The sequence below is a fragment of the Raphanus sativus genome, chromosome 4, assembly GCF_000801105.2.
Source record: "Raphanus sativus cultivar WK10039 chromosome 4, ASM80110v3, whole genome shotgun sequence".
NCBI lineage: Eukaryota > Viridiplantae > Streptophyta > Magnoliopsida > Brassicales > Brassicaceae > Raphanus > Raphanus sativus.
The window spans coordinates 37,325,619-37,343,534 of NC_079514.1; the positions used below are offsets into that span (position 1 = coordinate 37,325,619).

Consider the following 17,916-nt stretch of genomic DNA (forward strand, 5'->3'; position numbering starts at 1 on the left):
TGTAAACGTGGGGGCCGCATTTCCCATGTCCCCGCTTGCATTAAATTGTACGATTACTCTAACGCCTTCGTATTTTGTTTCCAGATATGTTTTTATTTTTCGTCGTGGAGGCCAACACATTTTTTTGTAAGTCAATCCCTATGAAACCTATCTATACAAAGTTCTGGCTTGGACTTTTAGATTTTACAATTGGGCCTTTCTAATCAGCTGTTTTGCACTTTTACCTCCGTTAACTTTTTTTTGTTTTTGAATACATTCTTTTGCATTTTGGGGTGGGGGGGGGGGGGGGGGTGGCAGTTGTGTATCTGAAATAATCTAAAACATTTTTTTAAAAACTGAATAATCTAAAGAGGAACTCGAAAAGCAACAATAAGTTTTGGCTGTGATTGACTGAACCAAAATAGAGCAAAACAAACCAAACAAGAAACTTAAGTCACGCAAACAGAGTTTCTTCCTCTTTTTCTTTTAAATGTAAGCTGTTGATTTGTCTAAACACGCCAACAAACTTTGCGTGGTGTAATAACATCGATACTATTAATTCTTCAACATGTCCAATTGATATGGGGTTATGTCTAACATCTAAATTTTATAACTGCCCTTTAATACATTTTAATACACCTTATTTAGTTTAGATAACTGCCAAATTTGGCTGCCCAAATAATTAACTTACAGTATATGAATAACTAGACGTGATATTTTATAACTTCCTCCCCATTATTTCCTACAATTTTGGAATACCTTTATTTTGTTGTGAAAGAAATCACGTATACATTAACTATATATATATATATATATGCAAAGCAAGAATATTCAACTACAATCATTGACATCAAACAATTCATACATTAGATGTTTTGATTTCTCCATGCCTAATATCATTATGTATATATATTATCAATAACAATTAATAGCATTTATATTCATGATAGAAAAAATATCAAAAATAGTTCAGATTTTTTTTTGTAACAAGTTAATTTATGACATCTAACAAATAATATCAAAACTTAAAAATTCATAAATATTTATATGTGTAATGTGAATAATAAAAATAAATTTCAAATTCAAAGTAAACCATAAAGTGAAACATTATTAATAAATTGTCGATAACAAAAATAAAAAACCTAATTTCTTTATTAAAATTATATAAAATAGATTTTCAAAACATAATTAAAAACTAAAAAAAGAAGTAAAAGTTATCTTTTAATTCAACCAGTAGTTCAACCGGCAACCGGATTTTAGTGATTTTTTTGCGGGTTCACTGAGTTTTTAAATATTAGGTTTCTCACAAAATCTAAACCGGATTTATCTTGGGTCACCAGATTTACCGGTTCAATTGCGGGTACGGATCGAGTTTCAAAACACTGAGTATGAGACTTTAATTTTCTGGTCGATTCTGAATCGGGTTTTTAGGTACGAATATTCTTGACTAATTATGTTAGGTAACTACTAAGAAAGTATAATACGTCGTAAACTTTAGAAATAAAGTTTAATAAAAATTTCTGAAATGCATATGACACAAGTATATAGTTATGTAACTTGACATATTTAATATAGTTATCAAAAAATTTATATTATATTAAATTAATATTAATTACAAATATAATTACAGAAAATATAAATATAGAATTAAATTTCTCAAAATAATTAAAACAAAAATGTATCTGCTCTTTAAAAAGGCGGGTTAGAATCTAGACTTTAAGGAAACTTATGAGTTATGATAAAATATGTTCATTTAAAAATCAGGGCGGGTGCGGGATTGGTAGATTTTGGATTGCGGGTACCCGCCAACCCGAAAAGTGTTAAAAAACACTTTTTAAAAAAATATGGTAATTTAAAAAACAATTTAAAAATTTTAAATATATATTTTTATTATAAATATATTGTTTTATATTTTTTATTAATTAAATTAAATAATTAGCTTTAAAAAGTTTATAACTTGCAAATAACCGAAAAATTAAATGGGGCGAGTGGCGGTACAAATTATTTGTTTGCGGGTTGTTCGGGTCATATTTTTGACCAAAACAAAACTGAAACCCTCGGGTTGGCGGGTTCGACCGGCAATATACCCGCGGGTTGGCGGGTTCGACCGGCAATATACCGGAACAATTTTTAAATAGCTATTATTTAATAAAATTTTGATTAAAATTTATACACAAATATGATTACAATGAAAAAGACAAATATAGTCACAAGAAAACACAAATATGAAAATTAAATTAAATTAAAACAAAAAATATACCTGCCCTTTAAAGGGAAAGGGTGGGTCAAAATCTAGTTTAAACGTAAAAACTAAGATAGTGTGATCGGTCCTGAAGCGTTTCTGTTCCTATTTCGTCTCTTTGGCAATGTAAAACTACATATAATCTACGTTTACCATTTGATTAAGTCCCAAACCTCTCTCTCTCTAAAGAGCAAAAATATGCCATCAATAGCTTATATCACAAAAAGCATATATGTCTTGTCCTCAGAATCAGATTTCTACTCCTCAGAATCAGGCATTCAAGTATCCAGACAAGAAAAGAAGGGTCGCATTGCACACAAGTTATATCACAAAAACCACATGTCTTGTCCTCAGAAAGAGATTTGTACTCCCTTGGTCTTGCTCTTCTTCTTCTGATTTCCCTCCGTGGTCTCACTCTTCTTCTGATTTCCCTCCGTGGTCTTAGTCTTCTTCTTCTTCTGATTTCCCTCCCTGGTCTTAGTCTTCTTCTTCTTCTTCGTCTCACTCTTCTTCTGCTCACTCTTCTTCTGCTGTCTCCCAATAATAGTGTAATATAGATTAGGATCGTCTTTCTGCTCCTGAGTGAAGGTGTTGTAGATACCTAAAACAAATAGACAGACAAATTAATGAAAGGTTTTACTTGGTTAAAAAAAAAAATAGTATAAGAATCAAAATTTACGTACGTGGGGGAATGTAGCCAGTCGGCGGTGGGTTATATTCAATTGGAAAAACCTTAGTAACTACAAGACTCAAGCCTCCCACAGAACTTCCACTACGTTCCAGAGCCTTGTCTACAGCCTCTTGACCTTTGAGATAAATGAAAGAGTTGCTGTAAAAAAAATCAAAAACAATTCTTTAGTTAGGAAATGGATAAATTAAAAATATATATTATCACAAAAACTGGGAAGAAGAAACGCAAACATTTCGGTAGCAGCAGAAGAGGTTTTGTGGTGGTGAGCAAAAGAACGATTTACAGAGAAATATTCTTTTATCTCCTTCTTGACAACATCGAGAGGAAGGGAATTGTCATAACCCGCAACCTCGACCCTAATAAACATTGTAGGAGATCATTTTATCAACAAAGGCAGACACAATTCTCCAATAATAAAAAAAAAAAGAGAAGAAAAAAAATGATTTACCTGAATGGGTACATAATGAAATTATCATCTTTCATCGGGTCCACGACATCATTAAGGTAAGTTTCGTGAAACGGGTAAGACTTAATTTGTAAAATCTGTCCTCCCATGTCACGTCCATCAAGCCTCAACGCCTTTTCTTCATCTTCTTCATTAAAATAAACGAAGGCGTATCTGTAAAACAAAAGCATACAAGTTAAAGTATATAGTTAAGAAGCAGTAGCAGTTAATTTGAAGGAAGAGGGAAGGCACAAACTTGCAGAGAATCGTCCATTCATTGTTTCCGGGAATATAAACATGAATTATTTTTCCACATGAAGCAAAATGTTTTCTCAAAGCCTCATCGACATCCTCTATACGAAGCGAGATGTCATATCCTTCAACGGAAATTCTCCTAATGCTGTTTGTTGCAAAGAAAGAATATATTCATTGACACACACACATGATCTTTATCTAATTTAGAGATACAAATCTCAAAAAGAAACGAACCTGCTTTTTCGAATCTCTGCATCACTACCGTCGTTCAATTCCAGACCCTACGTTACAAAAGAATCTAATCAGAGAATCCTACACTATAATTCAGAAAGCGATAAGGATCGAAGAAGAATTACTTTCATGGCAGACTGCTGCGCTAGGTTTTTCGAGAGGCGATGAAGATATTTGAATTGTTTTCGGGATTTTATAGTCAGTCTCGACTTTAATTGTTATTCTGGTTTTGGGTCCTGGCTCTTTGGGTCTTAACTTTTGTTTAGGCCTCTATTAGGCCCATTCACTTATAATCCTCTTTCTTTCTCAAGCATTAACATTTCGAGAGCGATTAATTGTATTAGGACTATTTTGCGCTCACCTCAGCACTTAGCCGGCTGTCATGTATTGGTGCTCCAGAAATCTTCAACATATTTCACCTTCTTGTGTAGGAGGCATTGCCTCAAACAATGTTTCTTTTAGACTAGTTTCTAAAAGAAAAAAAAAATAGTTTCCTAGTTTTTTCATATAATAGTATTTCGTAGGTTTTCTTTTTCTTTTAACAATATTTGAAAGAATAAAACAAAAGCATTACTTTGTTTTGTAATATTATGGTGACTCACACGTAACTCTTTGTATTCTTAAGAAAAAAATCAAATTGTATTAACAAATTGGGTGGAAAAAAGGAATTACAATGGTAAAAATAAAAAAAACAATAAAAGTTTCAACAAAATTGCAATAACAAGCTGAAACCAAGATAGCGTTTCAAAGAGGTGATGGTCCCATCTGAAACTGTGGAGCATTAGTTTGTGAAATCAGCCAAGGGAGAAGGTGAAGGAGACATAGAAGATCTTGGTGGTGAATCAGCCAAGGGAGAAGGTGAAGGAGACATAGAAGATATTGGTGATCTGACTGGCCCCGGAACTGGAGCAGCCACTGGACCCAACGAGGCCGGGAAGACTAGGATGTCGAGCTTTTGTCCGATGTCGCAGTGACCAGGAACTCCGCATATGAAGTGTTGGAATCCAGGTTTGGTTAGAGTTACCGTGTCTGATCCAGTTTGGTATCTCGCTAACGGATTAGACGAATAGCATAACTCAAAGTCGTGGGGTGTGACTTCAGTGACGTCGTGGAACTCGTTGTTGTATTCGAAGACCAGTGAGTCTCCTACTTGAAAAGTTCTTGAAGATGCCCAAACTTGGTAATCCACACCCATCATGGTCCATCCGCTCGAGTCGCCGACTTTGTGAACCTTTCCGTCTACTCCAACTCCAAAAAGTGCCACAAGAATCATAAGAGAAGTGAAGAAAGATTTGCAATTGATTGAAGCCATGATTTTGATTGATCGTTGTTTTTTTTTTCTGAGTTGAGAGAAACAAGTTTAGTAGAGATCTTATGGAGAAGTAATGAGTTTGTTTTGTGAAAATCTAGTTTCCTATGCATGTGTTTATATAGAAGCTGAGGATTCAAAGATAAGGAAAAACTTTAGAAAAAAGGAAATTGGTGTCAATTAAAAAGATATACAATGACGGTCTCCGACTCCAATGACCGCCTCCAGTGTAAATTGCATTTTTGGTTCTTTAATTATTATATTTATATTTCACCATATTTATCTTTGTCTAGTTCTATTTATCTATTTCGCCTTGTGTTGCAACAAAATATTTCGCCTGCTATTTATCTATTCGGGTATGTGATTACTCTTAGCTTGGTTCCAACGAAGGAGACTTATACGTCCATGATTAGCGGGTATTACATCGATCAAGCTTTGAAATATTTTAATTACATGAAGATGACAAGGTTGCTTTCCTGATAGCTTCACTTATGGTTCATTAATAAACGGTCTATGGTAGATGAAGCTTGTAAGCTTTAGAACTGTAAGTCATATTAGCGTATGAAGTCACATTAGCGTATGACTACTGTAAGAGGAATGTTCCAGCCAATACAATGGTGTCGTTGAAACCGTTAGATAAGAGGGCTTTTGGATTAGAACACGGTTAGAAGGACTCTGCTGAGAAAGTTGTGTAGCGAGAAGAAAATTGGAGTGGAAGCTCTGTTCTATCAAAAATTGTTGGAGAAAGATGGTAGCGCTGATCATGTTATAATTTCGTTACTTTAGCTGCTTTCACTACGGCTTGCTCCGAGTGTGATAAAAACAACCTTGTTACTGATTTGACTGAGAAAGAGAGGTCTCCAAAGGAGTTGGCTGCAAGTGTTTATAAGCTTTGAGATCTCTCTGTTTAAAGGGCAAATACACAATGTTATACCATTTTACCGATGTAAAGGTAGAATAGTTATGACCAGAAGGAAATGAGTTTTCTCAACGATATCAACTGTAGAGAGACCTGACAGGCTGAGCCTAATTTACGTTAAATATATGTGAACTGATTTTTTTTTTTTTGAACTGTATTGTTCTCAGGAATATGAAAAATGATGATCACATGTGAGTCAATTAGTGGTATGTATATAAATGATGAACTTTTTTTTTCATTTTTTCTTTAATACACAGCACGAAGAAAGCTAGAAGCTAACTGATGACTTACTCCTACGATCATCAGTGAAAGAACCAACAAAGATAACCGGATTTAGTTAGTAGATGAAAGAACCGACAAAGATAACCGGATTTAATTAATAGATGAAAGAACCACATAGAGAACCGGATTTAGTAGACCAAAGAACCGACTAAGATATTTGCAGCCTACTCCTCTGGATAAACCTCATAACATTATAAGACCGAAAAAAAAAATAAAGAAATTGAAAAATCGTTTTTAGGGTTTCTCCCTCGAGTAGCGTCGATAGAGTGACTGAGAGAGAGACAGATAGAGATCGTTACAGATCTAGGGTTTATTCCCATTTATCATCATGTGGAACAACAACGACGGTATGCCGTTAGCCCCTCCCGGCACCGGCGGCCCGATGATTCCGCCACCGCATCCTTCTTACGCTCCCCTCCCGCCGCCTTCCTCTAATCCGACTCCTCCTCCCGTCGAGCCTACTCCGGAAGAAGCCGAGGCGAAGCTCGAGGAGAAGGCCCGTAAATGGATGCAGCTGAACTCGAAGCGGTACGGCGACAAGAGGAAGTTCGGATTCGTGGAGACTCAGAAGGAGGACATGCCTCCTGAGCACGTCAGGAAGATTATCAGGTGAGATTCTCTCGAGATCCAGATTTTTTTTTTGTTTCTTTTGATTGTGATTTTTTTTGACTAAAAGGTGTGATTTCTTCTCTCAGGGATCATGGTGATATGACATCGAAGAAGTTTCGTCATGATAAACGTGTATACCTTGGAGCTCTTAAGTTCGTCCCTCACGCTGTCTTCAAGCTCCTGGAGAATATGCCTATGCCTTGGGAGCAGGTTCTTATATAACTGATTATACTGCTGCTTAGCTTCAGCTGTTTATTGATTGTCCTCTTGTTTATTTATATTTATCTTTAACTCTTGATTTCTTCCAGGTTCGAGATGTTAAGGTTCTCTACCATATCACTGGAGCTATTACGTTTGTGAACGAGATTCCATGGGTTGTAGAACCTATTTACATGGCTCAGGTGGGTTAATAATAGCCTCTTTTTTTTTCTTGCGTCTGAGTTTCCAAAATGTAATCGAGTGATATTTATTGTATTCTGTGTTGGTTTTACAGTGGGGGTACTGTTTCCAAAATGTAATTGAGTGATATTTATTGTATTCTGTGTTGGTTTTACAGTGGGGTACTATGTGGATTATGATGCGAAGAGAGAAGAGGGATCGTCGTCATTTCAAGCGAATGCGGTTTCCACCGTTTGACGATGAAGAGCCTCCACTGGACTATGCTGACAACTTGTTGGATGTGGATCCTCTTGAGCCGATTCAGTTGGAGCTAGACGAGGAAGAAGATTCTGCTGTGCACACTTGGTTTTATGACCACAAGCCACTAGTGAAGACCAAGCTGATTAATGGTCCCAGTTACCGGAAGTGGAATCTCTCTCTTCCTATTATGGCGACCCTTCACAGGCTTGCGGGCCAGTTGCTGTCTGATTTGATCGATCGGAACTACTTCTACTTGTTTGACATGCCGTCTTTCTTCACCGCCAAGGCTCTGAACATGTGCATACCTGGTATGCTACTTTCCTTCTCTTCTGGAATTTTGATTTTTTTGTTTCTCTTCGGTTTCTTCTCCTTTTTCTAATGCATTCTGTTACTCTTACGCAGGTGGTCCTAAGTTTGAACCTTTGTACCGTGATATGGAGAAAGGGGATGAAGACTGGAATGAGTTCAACGACATCAACAAGCTTATCATTCGTTCCCCTCTTCGAACTGAGTACAGGATCGCTTTTCCCCATCTGTACAACAATCGTCCCAGGAAAGTCAAACTCTGTGTGTATCACAGTCCTATGGTGATGTATATAAAGACCGAGGATCCTGATCTTCCAGCGTTTTATTACGATCCGTTACTTCACCCGATAAGCAACACCAATAAGGAAAGGCGTGAAAGGAACGTTGTTGAAGATGATGACGATGATGACTTTACCTTACCAGAGGGAGTGGAACCTTTACTGAAAGACACCCACCTCTACACTGACACTACAGCTGCTGGTATTTCATTGTTGTTTGCCCCACGACCTTTCAATATGAGGTCTGGGAGAACAAGGCGGTCAGAAGATATTCCCCTGGTGTCAGAGTGGTTCAAGGAGCACTGGTAAGCTACTGTTTTACTCTTGTTCTCTTTCCCTTTCATAACTTACTTGTATATTTCCTAATACGTTTCTGAACTCATTATCTGCAGTCCTCCAGCTTATCCGGTTAAGGTTCGAGTTAGTTACCAAAAGCTTTTGAAGTGCTACGTGCTGAATGAGCTGCACCATAGACCCCCTAAAGCCCAGAAGAAGAAGCACTTATTCCGATCTCTTGCAGCTACAAAGTTTTTCCAGAGTACTGAGTTGGATTGGGTTGAAGTGGGTCTGCAAGTCTGCAGGCAGGGGTATAATATGCTTAACCTGCTGATCCACAGGAAGAATTTGAACTACCTGCACCTTGACTACAACTTCAACCTCAAGCCTGTTAAAACATTGACCACCAAAGAGCGAAAGAAGTCACGTTTTGGGAACGCTTTCCATCTCTGCCGTGAGATCCTCCGGCTGACAAAGCTTGTAGTTGATGCGAATGTCCAGTTCCGACTTGGAAATGTTGATGCTTTCCAGTTGGCTGACGGTCTGCAGTATATTTTCTCCCACGTTGGCCAGTTGACGGGTATGTACCGGTACAAATACAGACTGATGAGGCAGATTAGGATGTGCAAGGATTTGAAGCACTTGATATACTACCGTTTCAATACGGGTCCTGTGGGTAAGGGACCAGGGTGTGGCTTTTGGGCTCCAATGTGGAGGGTATGGTTGTTTTTCCTTCGTGGAATAGTTCCTCTTCTCGAAAGATGGTTAGGAAATCTTCTTGCTCGTCAGTTTGAGGGGCGTCATTCAAAAGGAGTTGCCAAAACTGTCACGAAACAGAGAGTTGAAAGCCACTTCGATTTGGAACTGCGAGCTGCTGTCATGCATGACGTTCTTGATGCCATGCCAGGTTTCCATTCTTTCAAATGTGTTTTTACTTGCGTTTTTAATCATGAAATTGTCCTATATTTATATTTTCTTGTTATGTGCAGAGGGTATCAAGCAAAACAAAGCTCGGACAATATTGCAGCACCTTAGCGAGGCATGGCGATGTTGGAAAGCCAATATCCCCTGGAAGGTCCCTGGGTTACCCGTGCCAATTGAGAATATGATCCTGCGTTATGTCAAGTCTAAGGCTGATTGGTGGACAAATGTTGCTCACTACAATCGTGAGCGTATCAGAAGAGGGGCTACGGTTGATAAGACTGTTTGCAGAAAGAATCTAGGAAGGTTGACTCGTCTCTGGCTAAAGGCAGAACAGGTCTGTACTTTTTCTTTAAATGTCTTCATATTTGCTTAAACAAATTCTATAATAAGCTTCATTTACTGTTTTGAGTAACTTAGTTCCCTGCATTCTTCATTATCAGTTCTCTGATGAATTATCCTTGTAAACCTGTTACAGGAACGGCAGCACAATTACCTGAAAGATGGTCCATATGTCACTCCCGAGGAAGCACTAGCAATTTATACAACTACTGTTCACTGGCTGGAATCGAGGAAATTTTCTCCAATTCCATTCCCGCCATTGTCGTACAAACATGACACAAAGTTGCTTATCCTGGCCCTTGAAAGACTGAAGGAATCATACAGTGTTGCTGTGAGGTTGAATCAGCAGCAGCGGGAGGAGCTTGGTCTGATTGAACAAGCGTATGACAATCCTCATGAAGCTCTGTCCAGAATTAAACGTCATCTTCTCACCCAGCGTGGTTTCAAAGAGGTAGCTTTACCCTTCACTATATATTGGAGCAATGGGTTATATATTGGAGCAATGGGTTGAACATATGTTGTCAACTTACTATGTGAACTGATAGTGAATCCGTTCTCTGCAGGTTGGCATAGAGTTTATGGATCTATACAGCTACTTGATTCCAGTTTATGAAATAGAGCCTCTGGAGAAAATTACTGATGCCTATCTTGACCAATACTTGTGGTACGAGGGTGATAAGCGCCACTTGTTCCCAAACTGGATCAAGCCAGCAGACTCAGAGCCTCCACCACTTCTGGTTTACAAGTGGTGTCAAGGTATCAATAATTTACAAGGCATATGGGACACAGGGGATGGGCAATGTGTGGTGATGCTCCAGACTAAGTTTGAAAAGTTCTTTGAGAAGATCGATTTGACCATGTTGAACAGGTATCTACTAGTTTATTAACGGTAAATTAATTCTCAGCTTTCTGTGCTAATAATAAGTATTCTGTGTAATTTTTTTTAGGCTGCTTCGTTTGGTTCTTGACCACAATATTGCGGATTACGTGTCTGCCAAGAATAATGTGGTTCTGTCTTACAAAGATATGAGTCATACTAACTCGTATGGTCTGATTAGGGGACTTCAGTTTGCATCTTTTGTTGTTCAGTTTTATGGACTACTGCTTGATCTTTTGCTTCTTGGTCTGACTCGGGCGAGTGAAATTGCTGGGCCACCACAGATGCCTAACGAGTTTATGACATTTTGGGATACAAAAGTGGAGACACGCCATCCCATAAGACTGTATTCTCGCTACATAGACAAAGTTCATATAATGTTCAAATTTACCCATGAAGAGGCCAGGGATCTTATTCAGCGTTATCTTACTGAGCATCCTGATCCCAACAATGAAAACATGGTGGGATACAACAATAAGAAGTGTTGGCCAAGAGATGCAAGGATGAGGTTGATGAAACATGATGGTATGCTCTTTCGTTTTATACTCTTCGATAGTCATTCATGCATGCATTTGTTCTTGTGTCTCATTTTTTGTTCATCTTTCAGTCAATCTTGGTAGAAGTGTCTTCTGGGACATGAAGAATCGTCTTCCTCGGAGTATCACAACTTTGGAGTGGGAGAATGGCTTTGTCTCTGTATACAGCAAGGATAATCCTAACCTGCTATTCAGCATGTAATGTTTTATTCGAGTGTTATTGTCCAGTTGTTGCAGCGAGGTCTTCTTTGGGACCATATTTTGTTAGTACTTCTGTCATCACTGATACTCTTGCAATTGTACCTGCAGGTGTGGATTTGAAGTTCGCATACTTCCAAAAATCAGGATGACTCAGGAAGCTTTCAGCAACACAAGAGATGGTGTTTGGAATCTGCAAAATGAGCAGACCAAGGAGAGGACTGCCGTTGCTTTTCTGCGGGTTGATGATGAACATATGAAGGTGTTTGAGAATCGTGTTAGGCAGATCCTCATGTCTTCAGGATCAACCACCTTCACCAAAATTGTCAATAAATGGAATACAGCTCTTATTGGTATATATGTTATGAGCCTGCTTTGTCACCACTGATAGCTTTTCACAATGTGTGGCGAATTAAGCTTAGCGCAACTTTTTTTTTGTGTACAGGTCTCATGACTTACTTTCGTGAAGCCACTGTGCATACGCAAGAGCTCTTGGATCTACTTGTCAAGTGCGAAAACAAAATTCAAACAAGGATTAAGATAGGGCTGAACTCAAAGATGCCTAGTCGGTAAGCAGCGTTTTATTAAATTTTGGTCTACATGTTAGAGCTGTATATTAATCTTTCTGTAGTCTGATTCTTTTTTATTTTCCTTGGCAGATTTCCTCCTGTTATCTTCTACACTCCAAAGGAAATTGGTGGATTGGGAATGCTGTCAATGGGTCATATTTTGATTCCACAAAGCGACCTTCGGTACAGCAAGCAAACAGATGTTGGGGTAACCCACTTTAGGAGTGGAATGAGCCATGAGGAAGATCAGCTTATTCCGAATCTATATCGTTACATACAGCCTTGGGAAAGTGAGTTTATTGATTCACAGCGGGTGTGGGCAGAGTATGCTTTAAAGAGGCAGGAAGCACAGGCCCAAAATAGGCGTCTTACATTGGAGGATTTGGAGGTACGTAACATACTTGTCATACTTGTCATATATTACATCCTTACTTAAGTAGAATTCTGAGATGAATGTTTCTTTACTGGATTGCCTTCTTTTGGTAGCGTGGAAGTTGTTTTTATTCTTTGCTTGATATAGGTTTTTGGGAGTATATCTATGTGTTGCCTTGTTCTTTTTTGGGAGCCCAAATTTAAGATTATTTTGCATTCTATGTCGGGTTTCTAAAATATTTTTTTGGCGTGTATGATAATAATATGACAGGATTCTTGGGATAGGGGAATTCCTCGAATAAATACCCTGTTTCAGAAGGATAGGCACACGTTAGCGTATGATAAAGGTTGGAGGGTTCGGACCGACTTTAAGCAGTACCAGGTCCTCAAACAAAATCCTTTCTGGTGGACACACCAGAGGCATGATGGGAAGTTGTGGAACTTAAACAACTACCGAACTGATGTTATCCAAGCTCTTGGAGGTGTTGAGGGTATCCTTGAGCACACGTTATTCAAGGGGACATAGTAAGTCTTCTTTTCCTTTGTTTATCATTGTTTCATGTTAACATTTTCTGTTCAGTTGCTCACAGCTTTTATTTAAGGGTTTCACATCAAGTTTGCTAATTTTTATTGTGCTTTAATTGAAATCAGTTTCCCAACATGGGAGGGTCTTTTCTGGGAGAAGGCATCTGGGTTTGAGGAGTCGATGAAGTATAAGAAGCTGACGAATGCACAGAGGTCTGGTCTGAACCAGATTCCAAATAGAAGATTCACGCTTTGGTGGTCGCCAACAATTAATCGAGCGAATGTGTATGTGGGTTTCCAAGTGCAATTGGATCTGACAGGAATATTTATGCATGGAAAGATTCCTACACTCAAGATATCACTGATTCAGATTTTCCGTGCCCATTTGTGGCAAAAGATCCATGAGAGTGTTGTTATGGATCTTTGTCAAGTATTGGACCAAGAGTTGGATGCTTTGGAGATAGAAACTGTTCAGAAGGAGACAATTCATCCAAGGAAGAGTTATAAGATGAACAGTTCTTGCGCTGATGTTCTTCTATTTGCTGCACATAAATGGCCAATGTCAAAACCAAGCCTGGTTGCTGAGTCAAAGGATGTGTTCGACCAGAAGGCTAGCAACAAGTATTGGATAGATGTGCAACTTCGGTGGGGAGATTATGATTCCCATGATATTGAGCGTTATACTAGGGCCAAATTCATGGATTATACCACTGATAACATGTCAATCTATCCATCTCCAACAGGTATTTACTACTTCTCCAGTTCTGCTTTGTTTTGTTAAGCTTTTACTTTTTGCAGTTCGTTTTATATTTTGAGAAAATCCGTGCAGGTGTAATGATTGGGCTTGATCTGGCATACAATTTGCATTCTGCCTTTGGCAATTGGTTCCCAGGTTCTAAACCTCTTCTAGCTCAGGCGATGAACAAGATCATGAAGGTACTAAATTTTTTATATCAGTCTGTCAAGTGCAGAGCCCTTTTTGTTTAAATATTGAGAATTTTTATGTCAACTTATTGTTTAAACTATGCATATTACAGTCTAATCCAGCTCTGTACGTGTTGAGAGAGAGGATAAGGAAAGGTTTGCAGTTATACTCATCTGAGCCTACAGAGCCATATCTGTCTTCTCAAAACTATGGTGAAATATTCAGCAATCAAATAATATGGTTTGTGGATGATACCAATGTCTATCGTGTGACAATTCACAAGACATTTGAAGGAAATTTAACTACAAAGCCAATCAATGGTGCGATCTTTATCTTCAATCCAAGAACTGGGCAGCTATTCCTGAAGGTATGTCTTCTTCTAGCATTATTTACATTAAGAATATACATGTTGTGACGCAACTTCTTTTTATCAAGTCAATTGGATGTTAAGTAACTGCTTTTTGTTTCTATAGGTTATCCATACAAGCGTTTGGGCTGGTCAGAAGCGTCTTGGTCAGCTAGCGAAATGGAAAACTGCTGAAGAGGTGGCTGCACTTGTGCGGTCTCTCCCTGTTGAAGAACAGCCAAAACAAGTTATTGTTACTCGTAAAGGAATGCTCGATCCCCTTGAGGTCCACTTGCTGGATTTCCCCAACATTGTTATCAAGGGAAGTGAACTGCAGCTTCCGTTCCAGGCTTGCCTTAAGATTGAGAAATTTGGTGATCTGATTTTGAAGGCCACAGAACCACAGATGGTCCTATTCAATATCTATGATGATTGGTTGAAGAGTATCTCTTCGTATACTGCCTTTTCAAGACTCATTCTGATCCTTCGCGCTCTTCACGTGAATAATGAGAAGGCTAAGATGTTGTTGAAGCCCGACAAGTCTGTTGTCACTGAGCCACATCACATCTGGCCCTCTCTCACTGACGACCAGTGGATGAAGGTAATTCCATCTGCCACTTTTCATTTAGTTAGTTTCTTTCTATTTTTACATCTTATTCAATAAGATCCCTCTTAACCTGATTTTGTCTCTGATCTTGCGGGTTGAGTTATTTATAGTATATTATACTTCTCTTTTCTGATTCACAACTATGTTTAATTTCAGGTGGAGGTAGCTCTTAGGGATCTTATCCTATCTGACTACGCAAAGAAGAACAATGTGAATACCTCAGCTCTGACACAATCAGAGATCAGAGATATTATCCTTGGAGCTGAGATTACCCCACCTTCTCAACAGAGGCAACAGATAGCTGAGATTGAGAAACAGGTACCCTTAATTGTGATTTCCATCTTGTTTTAGAACAATAAACAAGTCCGTGCATGTAATTCTGTGTTCACTGTGAACCTATTATCTCCTTTGCAGGCAAAAGAAGCCAGCCAGCTTAATGCAGTCACAACAAGAACGACAAATGTTCATGGTGAAGAGCTCATTGTCACTACCACTAGCCCCTACGAGCAAACTGCATTCGGTTCCAAGACAGATTGGCGTGTGCGTGCAATATCAGCTACCAATCTCTACCTCAGAGTCAATCACATCTACGTGAACTCGGATGACATAAAGGTTAGAATCCAATTCACTTTTCAAGTTAAGCAAAAAGCCTTCTCGGGTCTTTGCCCTTAACAATTTTTCTTGCTGTTCACAGGAGACGGGATACACATACATCATGCCAAAGAACATCCTGAAGAAGTTCATATGCGTAGCAGATCTTCGGACTCAAATTGCTGGATATCTGTATGGTATCAGCCCACCGGATAATCCCCAGGTGAAGGAAATCCGTTGTGTTGTGATGGTGCCGCAGTGGGGAAGTCACCAGCATGTGAACCTGCCGTCTGCTCTTCCTGAGCATGATTTCTTGAATGATCTCGAGCCATTGGGATGGCTGCACACACAGCCTAACGAGCTCCCTCAATTGTCACCACAGGTATTATTTTGAACATTTTCTATACCCTTATTTTTCAGCCCATTACTAACTGATGATGTCTGTGATTAGGATGTGACCGCTCATTCCCGCATTCTGGAGAGCAACAAGCAATGGGATGGAGAAAAATGTATCATCCTGACATGCAGTTTCACTCCGGGGTCCTGCTCTTTGACATCATATAAGCTGACCCAAGCCGGATATGAATGGGGACGTCTCAACAAGGACACAGGCAGCAATCCTCATGGCTACCTTCCCACCCATTATGAGAAGGTTCAGATGCTATTGAGTGACCGCTTCCTCGGGTTTTACATGGTAAGGAGCGCAGCAGTAATTGTATCTTTTTTTTTGTCCCTGATGATGATATAACACACGCTGATCATTGAGAATTGTATTGTTGTGATATATAGGTTCCTGAGAACGGACCGTGGAACTACAACTTTATGGGCGTGAAGCACACGGTGGGCATGAAATACAGCGTTAAACTTGGATCCCCCAAGGAGTACTATCACGAGGAACATCGACCCACTCATTTCCTCGAGTTCAGCAACATGGAAGACGCTGACATCGTTGAGGGAGATCGTGAAGACACCTTTGCTTGATCATTATGTTTTTACCATGTTATGTACTACGAGTGACTTGAGTTTTACTCGTGTGTGTGGTAGTATTGTAATGTACCCAAGTCTATGACATCTTTTGCCACTAGAGCTAAAATCTTTTTATGTAAAAACTTATAGTTACCTTTCAAAACTAAAATGTTATTTGAAAGCTTGAGAGGTAGAAAGGCAACTAACTTTCTTGTAACAAAAGGGGAAAAAGCTTCGTATCTTTCTTTTTGATCCAAAAATAAAATTGGATGGGAGTTAAATCCCAAGTTCAAACCCAAATTACACCCAGATCCATGCCATCCTAATGGTGCTTTAAAAGTGTTGAGAGATTTCTGGGAGATTGCAAGCTCAACTACACCGGAAAGTATACTGCGATAAAGTCATAGCTGTTATAAATAAAAGGTGAAGTAAAAGATTATATAATTATATATATATTGTTTTGTTGGTGGTGAGCAACGAGAGAGAGAGAGTATATGAGATTGAGTTTTTATGATTCAACTTAACTTCTCTTCTTCTTTCACGTTTCATATATATAGTACAAGAATAAGATGCTTAGTCATCTTGTGTTTAATGAGAAGAAGACAGGTGCATGATGATGGTGATAGATGACTTAGTGACATCTGTTGTACAAGATGAATCATCATATTTATAATACTCCCCCTTGATTATTCATCTTGTATTACGTAATGCCTCGTTAAAAACCTAATCATGGAAAAACCCAATGGGATAAAAACCATGACAAGGAAAAAAAGAGTACACTGACGTAATCTCTCCCTGAGAATAATGGACATAGCTTTCTCTTCACAAGTCACGCAAACGTCGCATCCCGATACCGTCGACGTGTTTCTGGAATGTTGTAGTCAGAAGAGACTTGGTGAACAAGTCAGCCGGATTGTCGCATGACCGTACATATTCGATGTCCACTTCTTTATTTTTCTCGAGCTCCCGAATGTACGAGAAAAATCCTGGAGGGATGTGCTTCGTTCTGTCGCTCTTGATATAACCTTCTTTGAGTTGAGCGACGCAAGCCGAATTATCTTCAAAAACTTTCGTCGGCTCTTTCTTATTAACTATTCCGCTTGAATCTTGTATGTGGTGGCTCATTAACCTCAACCACACACATTCTCGACATGCTTCGTGAAGCGCGATAGTCTCTGCATGGTTTGAAGAAGTTGCAACCAGAGTTTGTTTCTGGGACCGCCAAAAGATCGCGGTTCCACCAATTGTAAAAACATAGCCGGTTTGCGATCGAGCTTTATGAGGATCTGATAAGTATCCTGCATCTGCAAGACCAACCATACCAAACTCGGGTTTTCTAAAATACATTAACCCTAAATCAACTGTACCTTGCAAATAACGGAATAGATGTTTTATTCCGTTCCAATGCCTGTGAGTAGGAGCAGAGCTATATCTTGATAAGGTACTTCAGGACCTAATATCTTCTCGCTATCTTCACAGGGCCTTTTCGTATAGTTTGATTGATGCACAAATATTCCTTCTCGGAGATGCTCTATTTGGAGCCCAAGACAAAACTTTGTCTTGCCGAGATCTTTCATTTCGAACTCCTCTTTCATATGAGTTCGAGCATCATCAACCTCCTTTTGAGTTCCAATCATGTTCAGGTCATTTACATATACAGCGATGATCACAAAGCCAGAT

At 38.9% G+C, this 17,916-nt stretch overlaps 3 protein-coding genes across 3 annotated transcripts; 1 reads left to right on the forward strand and 2 right to left on the reverse strand.

Annotated features, from left to right (window-relative positions):
- Nucleotides 1-2,571: 2,571 nt before the first annotated feature.
- On the reverse strand, nt 2,572-3,996 carry LOC108850891 (uncharacterized). Its single transcript, XM_057008270.1, has 7 exons — nt 3,969-3,996; nt 3,847-3,893; nt 3,614-3,757; nt 3,361-3,531; nt 3,143-3,268; nt 2,905-3,050; nt 2,572-2,822 (listed from the first exon to the last, which is right to left on the reverse strand). The coding sequence occupies exons 1-7, from the start codon at nt 3,972-3,974 to the stop codon at nt 2,572-2,574; spliced, it is 891 nt and encodes a 296-aa protein (XP_056864250.1). The 5' UTR covers nt 3,975-3,996.
- Nucleotides 3,997-4,468: 472 nt separating this feature from the next.
- Nucleotides 4,469-5,274, reverse strand: LOC108850892 (mavicyanin). The gene has a single exon (XM_057007614.1). It carries the CDS (start codon nt 5,153-5,155, stop codon nt 4,625-4,627), a length of 531 nt encoding a protein of 176 aa, XP_056863594.1. The 5' UTR covers nt 5,156-5,274; the 3' UTR covers nt 4,469-4,624.
- Nucleotides 5,275-6,551: 1,277 nt separating this feature from the next.
- On the forward strand, nt 6,552-16,477 carry LOC108854029 (pre-mRNA-processing-splicing factor 8A). The gene is made up of 24 exons (XM_018627516.2): nt 6,552-6,962; nt 7,049-7,172; nt 7,271-7,363; nt 7,519-7,909; nt 8,004-8,490; nt 8,578-9,368; nt 9,451-9,719; nt 9,861-10,175; nt 10,288-10,592; nt 10,672-11,126; nt 11,209-11,335; nt 11,447-11,688; nt 11,781-11,904; nt 11,995-12,292; nt 12,548-12,801; nt 12,928-13,544; nt 13,631-13,737; nt 13,839-14,093; nt 14,200-14,673; nt 14,836-14,997; nt 15,094-15,291; nt 15,374-15,652; nt 15,722-15,964; nt 16,060-16,477. Exons 1-24 carry the CDS (start codon nt 6,682-6,684, stop codon nt 16,249-16,251), a joined length of 7,083 nt encoding a protein of 2,360 aa, XP_018483018.1. The 5' UTR covers nt 6,552-6,681; the 3' UTR covers nt 16,252-16,477.
- Nucleotides 16,478-17,916: the final 1,439 nt, after the last annotated feature.